Source organism: Alnus glutinosa, chromosome 12 (assembly GCF_958979055.1).
Source record: "Alnus glutinosa chromosome 12, dhAlnGlut1.1, whole genome shotgun sequence".
Taxonomy (NCBI): domain Eukaryota; kingdom Viridiplantae; phylum Streptophyta; class Magnoliopsida; order Fagales; family Betulaceae; genus Alnus; species Alnus glutinosa.
Genome location: NC_084897.1, coordinates 26,480,049 through 26,489,716, shown reverse-complemented (window position 1 = coordinate 26,489,716; position 9,668 = coordinate 26,480,049). Strand labels below are relative to the sequence as shown.

General features: G+C 37.8%; 2 protein-coding genes across 4 annotated transcripts; both read left to right on the top strand.

Moving 5' to 3' along the window:
* The first annotated feature begins 89 nt into the window (after positions 1-89).
* LOC133851058 (pentatricopeptide repeat-containing protein At2g17670) lies at positions 90-4,259 on the top strand. The gene is made up of 2 exons (XM_062287361.1): positions 90-1,678; positions 2,872-4,259. Exon 1 carries the CDS (start codon positions 254-256, stop codon positions 1,673-1,675), a length of 1,422 nt encoding a protein of 473 aa, XP_062143345.1. The 5' UTR covers positions 90-253; the 3' UTR covers positions 1,676-1,678; positions 2,872-4,259.
* Positions 4,260-5,291: 1,032 nt separating this feature from the next.
* LOC133851687 (uncharacterized) lies at positions 5,292-8,198 on the top strand. Of its 3 annotated transcripts, XM_062288221.1 has the most exons (7): positions 5,294-5,503; positions 5,610-5,714; positions 5,866-5,952; positions 7,119-7,169; positions 7,416-7,509; positions 7,593-7,677; positions 7,792-8,198. In XM_062288221.1, exons 1-7 carry the CDS (start codon positions 5,393-5,395, stop codon positions 7,943-7,945), a joined length of 687 nt encoding a protein of 228 aa, XP_062144205.1. In that variant the 5' UTR covers positions 5,294-5,392; the 3' UTR covers positions 7,946-8,198. The 3 variants fall into 3 exon arrangements, 2 of the variants coding, with proteins under 2 accessions (XP_062144206.1, XP_062144205.1); XR_009895836.1 differs by lacking the exon at positions 7,416-7,509 and having other exon boundaries at positions 5,292-5,503; positions 7,792-7,929; XM_062288222.1 differs by lacking the exon at positions 7,416-7,509 and having other exon boundaries at positions 5,293-5,503; positions 7,119-7,164.
* Positions 8,199-9,668: the final 1,470 nt, after the last annotated feature.

Here is a 9,668-nt window from a genome sequence, read left to right as displayed (position 1 = left end):
GTTAAAAAAAATAATAATAATAACAATAAAATGAATAAATAGTTCTGGGAAAGTTCCAAATTATGGGGTTAAATGGGTTTTACACAAAATGTTAAGCCCAAGCGATTTGACTCAGAAAAAGCCCATTAAACTGAATCTCTTTGAAGAGTAATTCATCTCAAACCCTGCCAAAACCCTAGGAAACTCTGAGCAGCACAGAGCTGAAGTAGCCGAGCACAAGAAGAAGAAGTAGAAGAAGAAGAGGAAGAAGAAAATGGGAAAGTTCCCACCATCACTGCGTTCAACAATCTCAACTACGCTCATGAAAAAGCAATCTTCTGTTATTCCTGCAAAGTCCCCAGCCCCACCCCCGCCTCTAAATTCCCGTCACTTTCCCAAGAAACCCACCAGGAGAACAACCCCACAACTTTCAGGGAAAACCCAAGACTCCTCCTCCTCTCCCCCACCGTCCCCTTTCAAATCCCCAAACCTCTCTGATGCCAAGAAGCTCATCGACTCCATCATCTCCTCCACCAACGCCAGAGTCCTGCTCGACCTTCGCTTCCACAACTCTCTCCTCCAATCCTATGCCTCCATCTCCACCGTCCACGACTCCATCTCGCTCCTCCGCCACATGGTCAAGTCCCACCCTTCCTTCTCCCCCGACCGATTCACCTACAACATCCTACTCTCCCAGTCCTGCAAAGAACCCGACTGCACTCTCGCCTCTGTTCACCAGACCCTCAATCTTATGCTCACCAATGGGTTTGAACCTGATAGGGTCACCACAGATATTGCCGTCCGGTCGCTCTGCTTAGCGGGTCGAATTGAGCATGCTATTGAATTGGTAAAAGAATTATCTTCAAAACACACTAAGCCTGATACTTATACGTATAATTTTCTTGTTAAGCATCTCTGTAAGTCCAGGGCTTTGAGCACGGTCTATAATTTTATTGATGATATGCGAAACTCCTTTGATTTGAAGCCTGATCTTATTACTTATACAATTTTGATTGATAATGTGTGTAATACAAAGAATCTCCGCGAGGCGATGAGGTTGGTGGGTGTGCTTAATGAGGAGGGGTTTAAGCCTGATTGCTTTGTTTACAATACAATTATGAAGGGCTATTGTATGTTAAGTAGAGGGAGTGAAGCAATTGGGGTTTATAATAAAATGAAGGAGGAAGGCGTGGAGCCTGATCTTGTTACATATAACACATTGATTTTTGGGTTGTCGAAGGCCGGCCGGGTTAGGGAAGCTAGGAAGCTTCTGGGTATTATGGCGGAGAAGGGTCATTTCCCAGATGCTGTTACGTACACTTCGCTGATGAATGGGATGTGTCGGGAGGGGGATGCTTTGGGTGCATTGGCGTTGTTGGAGGAGATGGAAGCAAAGGGGTGTAGTCCTAATTCTTGCACTTACAATACGCTGCTTAATGGATTGTGCAAGTCTAGAATTTTGGAAAAAGGGATTGAACTGTATGGGGTGATGAAATCAGAGAATATGAAGCTTGAGACGGCGGCCTATGCTACCTTCGTGAGGGCACTTTGTAGGGAAGGGAGGGTAGCAGAAGCTTATGAAGTGTTTGATTATGCGGTTGAGAGTAAGAGTTTAATGGATGTTGCTGCTTACACAACATTGGAAAGTTCGCTTAAATGGCTGAAGAAAGCTAAAGAACAGGGCCATGCTATCTAACTGGTATGTAAAATAAAATGCATTGGTTTAAATGGAAATCTAGTTAATATATGATGGGATCCTATTTTGTGATTGCTACTATCCAAAAAAAAAAAAAAAGTTTTTGATTTTAGATGTAAGAAATTAACTCAGAATACCTATTCTTGAAGGAGGTAATATAGGCATTAATCTCGACCACCATCCACAATCTCTTGATCAACTCAGTTGTCTATAAGTATTCTGATTGATTGAACGGTTGGATGCCATCTATTTATCTTAAATACGATTCCTCATTATTAGGTGATCAATATAGCATGCTAATTTTTGTTTCCTTACATAGAAAGTGTTTCTTGGCTTTTGATAAAAGGTGCATAAAGTTCTCTATATGACACAAGCATTGGCTGGGCGAGGATACTCAACTTGCTGTCAACTTGTTTGTTTCTAATTTCTTTTTTTTTTCTTTTTTTTATAAGTAAGAAACCAATCTCCTTAAAAGCATGTTCGTTTCTAATTACTGAAAACAAAATTTGTATAATTTGTATCACCTAATAACTTTGTGATATTCTCTTGTATAATAATGGAGGTAAGATGGATCAACATTTTGATATTAGATTCCATGTTATTGTAAACTTTATGACTCCATATTATTATAAAAAACCTCAATAAGATGACTTATTAGACGTGACCATGATTTTGCTCCCTTTGCACTGAGCCCTTTGGGGTTAAAATTTGACAGAGTGACACCAATTTTTCTTGATGCATGTTGTCCATTCCACACCTTTAATCATGACAAATACCTGGTTTTTGGCTACTTGTACATTCATCGAAAGGCCAAATTTGTTAAGGTCTTCTTTACTATTGTACTGCAAATAAAGTTGTTGCATGTTTTTTTTTTCCTGAAGGCGTACTCATACTTACATCTTTCCTGTCATACTAACCAAAATCAAAATGATGTGTCATTTTTGAAAATAAAATGATCTCATGATTATGGTAAGTGACATTTGTCAACATGGGCTTACTGTGCCACTAGGCACTAATCCATATAGAATTGCTGATTATGGCTCTATTCTTATCCAATTTTTGGTTCATAATATTTCTATGTTAAACTTTGGAAATAAAAGATCTCCGTAGCTCTATACTTCACTCATTATGTATGGCTATCTCATCTCATTCATCTTCTGCTGCAAATATTGCCGGCATGTTTCTCTTCCTTGAAGGTCTTGACAGAAGTGACACCATCCTCTCATTCATTGCCACGAGCTCTCTTGTGCTGAGGTTGTTGTAGGTTCTATTGTTGACTTGAGTCGTCAATGAGCATTTCTTGTTCAAAGAAGAAGACTCTGTGCAAGTGTTACATTACTATCCTTGGTACACAAGGGCTTGCAGCTGTTTCAGTGAAATTGGAAGTGGTTGCAACAAAATGCCCTGATTGGATGGTCCTGAGCTTGAAGTGGTTGTCCAAGAAATCTATTGTACTATCCCTGGTGCACAAAAGGCTTGCAGCAGTATGGTTGAATTAATTGAGAGAGCAATATATCGCCAACTCAAGTAGGTAGAGCCAGGTGAACCATTGGCTGATGGTATTTTTATTTTTTTTGGCTTTAGTTTACCTCCCCAATCCTCCTCTCAGTATTGTCATCGTGTGGCATTAGTATACCATACTATAAGCTCATTATTGTTGATTAGCTAATCTAGGCCATAGTATTTCTTGTCACCTAGATACTTGGTTTTTATGTGGTAAAAATGTTGTTTCTAGTCTGATTAGTCAGAAAGCACGTGCGTCTATATTGTTAGGTTAGAGGGTTTCCTGGAAGCTCATATACCTATTATTTACTTATGTAATAATGGCTCTTTTTCTAGAAGCTCATAATAGGGTCCACTTTCTCTGTCCTCAGAAGAGTCTAGTGACTCTTTCCCTTTTATTTTGCTTTGACATCAGCCATCTCCTTCTTTGTTCTCTTTCTCTTTCTGGGTTTCAACCTATTGTCACCTGTCTCTTGTTATCCCCTCCAAAAAACCCAACTTTCCCAGAAATCCTTTCTCCTAAAGAGCCCAAGCGACCTTCTTTATGTACCTCTTTGTAGGATATCAATGGCCAAAAGATCCTTCAAGTTAGGGTATTTCTGGATCAGAAGATCCTTAACATTTTGATGATCATGATAATGACAATGATGATGAGGGTGATAAAGAAGAAGAAGAAGATGATCTAGAATATATAAGGAAGAAGGTTATAATAAGGATAGTCTCAGCTGGGCAGAGAATCAGTGCTTTGGGACCCATCTTGAATTGTATTTGTATTATTAATATTAACAATATTAGTAGCATTGGTTCATTATGTTGCTAGGCTGATGGATGTGGTATGGACTTGAGACTGGCGAAGACATGTCACAATCACCATAAGGTTTGCGAGTGGCAAGCCAAGGTACTTTCGTTCTAGTCAGCAGTGTTTGCCAGCGGTTTTGCCAGCAATTGTAAAAAGTATCGAACTTTTCCTCTTTTTTGTGTTAGAAGAGCTTATGTGGTTTTGTAATGCAAATGGGTCTTTGTGGTTTTTCTTCTTTGTCGATTGTTATGGATTGCAGTGAATTGGGTGTTATTCTTTGCCGACTATGTTTTCTATAGTATAATTTCAGTGACTATTCCGGTTTGTGACTATTGAGTTACAAGGAGGGACAAAAGGACTTCCATGTTCATAGCACATAAGAGCTTGTTGGGTGAGAGGAGAATCTCCTCCAGGACTCCAGCCAATTGTACAGCTCTGAAGGCCCAACTAGAACTGTTGAAATGACGATAAATTGGATCGAATTTTGCAGCCTTTTCTGTTACAGTACCTTGATGTGACATGAGCTTGAAAGGACTTTATGTTGTTTAATACTGTTTCAAGTCTAATATGAGAGCTCGGGTGTGTCCAAGAGGGCAATCTGATTGACCTAACAGGCTGATGCGCATTGCGCACCACGCAACTCAGATGAGGCTGCCATACTTATGGCTTTATTCATATGCTGAAAATCACTATTAAGTACCCAAGTGATGCTTGAAGTTGAAGGACTATCATTGTTGAATCTCTATTTACAAGAATACCATTGGGGAACCCTACCCCTCCTATTCTCCTGTAACGTTTTTGGCCAACAATTTGCAACCTCCAATTGATTCTTTAATCTTGGCATTGAGATCCGGTACCGGATGCAATACCACAAACCCCTGGAAATAAAATTCTTTTATTTATCACAGTGCTTCTCCCAATTCTAGCCTCGAGGCTTGAAATAAGATCTTTTCTATTTCAAATAAAATAGCGGAGAGTAATTTTATTATCAGGATTTAATATTATTGTATCTAGTAATTTTATTATCAGGATTTAATATTATTGTATCTAACTGTACAAGTGATGCAACGTGATAAATATGTTATTATATCATTTAAAAAATTTAAATGATGTGACTTCGTTTATATTATATCAGTTCTCTTAAGTCTTAACTAGGCTTGAAATGAAGAGGAGGCCTAGGCTCTCTTTTTTTCTGGTGTCGGCCCTTTATTTGTTTCACTCTTTTTCGGACCATGCATAAGAGTCTCCGATCGAGTCTAATAGGAAATGGGCCTGGGCGGAGTAAAAACAAAACAAAAAGGAATTGGTCACGGGCCTCGAGCAACGGTCTCGAAACTGGCGATGAAGTGGAGCCGTTCCACTGCTAGAGAGTAGGGAGCCTCTGCCAATTTCGTTGATCGCTTATCGGCCACGGCATGAAAGGCAGTGACTCCGATGAATCGGCCGAACACCACATGACAACGATGTCCGAGCATTTTTTCGGCGATGACACGAGCGAATTGCCCTTCTCCATCTCTATCATTGAGGTCCTCCATCTCTTCTTGAATTAAAAAAAAAAAAAAAATTCAAACAAAAAAGTACGAAACCTGAAATTTCATTTCTTTTTTGTGGTGTTAACGATTTCTGACTCAGAATATGAAAGAGGACTATGGCCTGTTTGTCTGGCCCTGTAGTGTCATCCTGGCCGAGTATGTTTGGCAACAGAGATTGCGTTTTTCCGGGGCAAGCGTGGTTGAGGTAAGGTGCTTTGAATTCCTTTGATCCAAATTGTTTGGGTAATAATTTCAATAATCGACGTTTTCATATATATATATATATATATATATATATATATTTGCCGAAGTTTTCACGGGAAATTTAAATTTAGTGCAATTGTTGGGCTTTGCAGCTTGGCGCCGGGACTTCCTTGCCCAGTTTGGTCGCCGCGAAAGTGGGTGCTGATGTCACTATTACCGACCACTCCGATAGAGTAGAGGTTTACTTCTCAATCAATTTTACTAATCTAAAATTTAACTTATTGCGATTATTATTAATCATTGGACATGTTCAATGTACTTCATGAAGGACCAAAACATCCTCAGACAATTCCTAGGGGATTATACATATTATAATTCTATCAAATTAACTGGTTGGGTTTTTGCTACATCAACCACTTTTAAGATGCAGGAAAATTTGATAAGTACTGAAGTGGTAAATGCTTATGTGGGAAAATCTTAATCATTTAATTTGGAAATAATGGTTAGTATTCAAGGAATCCATTTCATGGTCCAAATTTTGTTTTGTTACATCTAATGGTATATATAGTACCATATCAAATGACGTGATAACATATTCACCATGTGGTATAGATCATTAGATCTGTGAAATCTAATTTGGACCACGAATGAATGAGTATCTATTGTGTTGTGGGGTCTACATTTAAATATGAAGGTTGACGTTTTAACTTTGTACATACTTTTTTTTAATGCTTGAGAAAGACAATGTTTGAGTTTAGAGAAGAATAAGAACTCTAATAGAAAATTAAATTGGTCTGGTGTGTTTCATTTGGCACTTAAGGGACTCCAATGTACTATCTTGCTGTTGACATGGATTCTCTCTCCCCCCTGTTGTTTTGATGATTATGGTGACTCGAGCGACTAGTATGATCACACCTGACCGGTATTTGGGCTGAATGCTAAGTAAAATTTGTTAGAACATTAACATTCAAAAGGGACATAGAATTGAACCCAGTTTTAGCTGCCAAGATGGGCTGTTTTCATATTTTAGTCCTATTCAACTCATTGTCTTCTAAGTAAAAGGTCCTGAGATATCCTTTTGGGCCAAAAGGGGGTTTGCCATATTTTGGACACAGTTTGTGTTTTAATATGTGCGAGAACAACTTCCTACTTAGATAACTATAGCAATGCAGCCCCGAATATAGGGGGGACCTTAATGGAACCAATTCAAGAGGCTATTATTCTTAGAAGTTTCAATTAGAGCCACAAACCAGTAATGAGCATGGAAGCTTTCTGCTAGAAAATGATCATTCTGTGTGGTACACGGGTCTTGTTAGCAAGACTTGTTATTTAATGCCCTTAGGAATATTTTTGTTTAATATGTCTGTAAATAATGTCTTACAGTCCTATTCTTTTGGATTTACAGGTGATGGACAACATGAGAAGAGTGTGTGATCTGAATAAACTCCAGTGTAATGTAATACTATTGCTGCTTTTATTGTTATGTATGTATAAAATTGACAGATCATGTAGTTCCTATGAGCAAAGTGGGTGGAAATTTGCTCTAGATGAAAAGACAAATAATGGTTATCTTTTACTTAATTTTTCTTGAACCCATTGCTCAGTTGCTCATCATCTACAAGCATGAATTGAAAGTATAGTCCCTTTAAACGACTTTAGCCTTTTTGAGTCACTTTTAAGGAGATATAGTACTACTTTGTAGGTACTAGGATTGACATGGGGAGTTTGGGATGCATCCATATTTAGTTTATACCCAAAGATTATACTTGGGGCTGATGTGTTGTATGACACAAGCGGTAGGTTATTTGCTATGCTATATGTTTTTGTCTGTTTTCTCTTTTAATTGAGCTGACATGTGGATTCCATTTGCATTTGTAAGCCTTTGATGACCTCTTTGCCACCGTGACATTCCTGCTTGAAAATTCTCCTGGGTCGGTCTTCATAACAACATATCATAATCGAAGGTATTCTTGTAGCCTGATAAAATATTACCCTGGGTCATGTACACTTTTGTACACATTTAACTAGTATTTGTGAATTTTTTTGTTTTCTTATAAATTTTTCCTTAATAAATGCAGTGGGCATCATCTTATTGAGTTCTTGATGGCAAAATGGGGGTTGAAGTGTGTAAAGCTTCTTGACGGCTTCTCATTCATGCCTAGTGACAAGGCAGCTGGGTTGAGTGGCAACATTCAATTGGCAGAGATTGTTCTGAATAACGTACGGCCTTAGTTAACTAATCCCATTGGATTAGCATCTGGAAATTTCTGATACATTCATTCCGGTCAAAATTCAAGCTTCCCATTGCCATACAAAACTTCTGTCTTATGGGCAAGATGATTATAGTTCAGCTCATCCATGCATTACCACGTTTATGGACTTTCGCTGCTCATCTTTATTGATGAGATCAGGAGTGATTTCTTGACACAAATGTCTGTTGAAGGAGTCGTGTTTCTGCAATTATGTTACAGTCTGATGGAGGACATAGGTTTTGTGTTGTTTCAAGTTTACTATTGCTAATTTGCTAGGCACTGACTTGAGTGGAAAAAGGAAAACCTAAACCCCTAGGCCCTTTGTACTGGCGGTGATAAAGTTCTTGGTTTGATTTGAAATGGGGAACAAGAGTAATATCAGTGACAGCAATTAATGAAATTGCTAATGGACACTGGTGCTCATTTGGACAAGTTTATGATAATGGAAAATGCTAGGAGTCCTACATCTATTATTACTTAACAAATTTTCGTGGAATTGTTATGTCAACCACAAATCAAATTTAATTATTGAATGACTGATGTGGTAAGTGTTGTATGGACTCACAAACTGACATGACAGTCTATGTAGTATTTGCACGTCAATCACAAATTTAATTGTCTAGCGGCTGACATGATAAGTATCATGTGAATTGTCACTTCAATTTATAAGTCAGTAATACTCCTATCAACAATTTGAAATGGACATGCTCTATTTCTGCAATATTGACTCATATCGAAGGAAGAAAATGATGGGTTGGCTACCCATTATTTGATAGATTACCGAGCTCTCATAGTTTAAAATGGACTATACTAAAATGCAACGGCATCTCTTGTTGCAAGAGCCAAAATGTCAGCACACGAGACAACACCATGGCACCAAGCTTCTACTTCTTTCTTTGCACTGTCAATGACATAAAATGCATGCAAGGAAACATTGGGTGGCCTTTCTTTTTCTGCTTTATTGCTCTCTTTTGAGTTTAACAAGATGCAGGCATTACAGAACTAAAAGAACGAAAAAAAATAAAGGCATAAGTTTAAATATTTGTATTCCCAAAAAATAAACAACTTTGGTGGGTTGCTCTTTAATCAAAAGACAAAACTAAGGGCGGGGCTTGGGATAGGGGTGAAAATGCAGATGCGGTTATCACTTTAGGTATTCGAACCCGTGCAGTTATTAAATGCAGTTATTATCCGCTATCCGCATATGCGGTAATAACTATTTTAGATTACTATCAAAATCTGTATACAAGCTTAAATAATGTGGTTATTACTATATGGAAGCTTAAATAAATTATGATTTCACTTATTATACAATTTATGATTATCAGTCATAGAGAGTAATTATTTCATAGAGTAATCGAGATTTGAATTACTCAAAGAAAAGAAAAAAAAGAAAAAGTAAATGTAGTAAGGTATGACTTTGAGATGATAGTGAAAAAAGCCTAACATAACTTAAATATCTTAAACTTACCAAATTCAATATATATATATATATTAAGGGAATGCAGATGTGATTAACTGCATTTGCGTACCCTAAAACAACATCCGCATATGCGAATAACAGATATAGACAGTTATTATTTGCTCGCATTTTCATCCTTAATTTGAGGGCCAGCTTATGACTTTTAAGTTGATTTGCTTAAATCATTAATAATTCTGCATAGTCCATAACTTTTTGGGCAACGCTGAAGGAAAAATTTCAA

Excerpts from the sequence above, each read along its gene's own strand:
- LOC133851058 (XM_062287361.1), top strand. The coding sequence starts at position 254 with ATGGGAAAGTTCCCACCATCACTGCGTTCAACAATCTCAACTACGCTC.
- LOC133851687 (XM_062288221.1), top strand. The coding sequence starts at position 5,393 with ATGAAAGGCAGTGACTCCGATGAATCGGCCGAACACCACATGACAACG. Across the intron at positions 5,953-7,118 it reads ACCACTCCGATAGAGTAGAG|GTGATGGACAACATGAGAAG; the intron begins GTTTACTTCTCA and ends TTGGATTTACAG. Across the intron at positions 7,678-7,791 it reads ACAACATATCATAATCGAAG|TGGGCATCATCTTATTGAGT; the intron begins GTATTCTTGTAG and ends TAATAAATGCAG.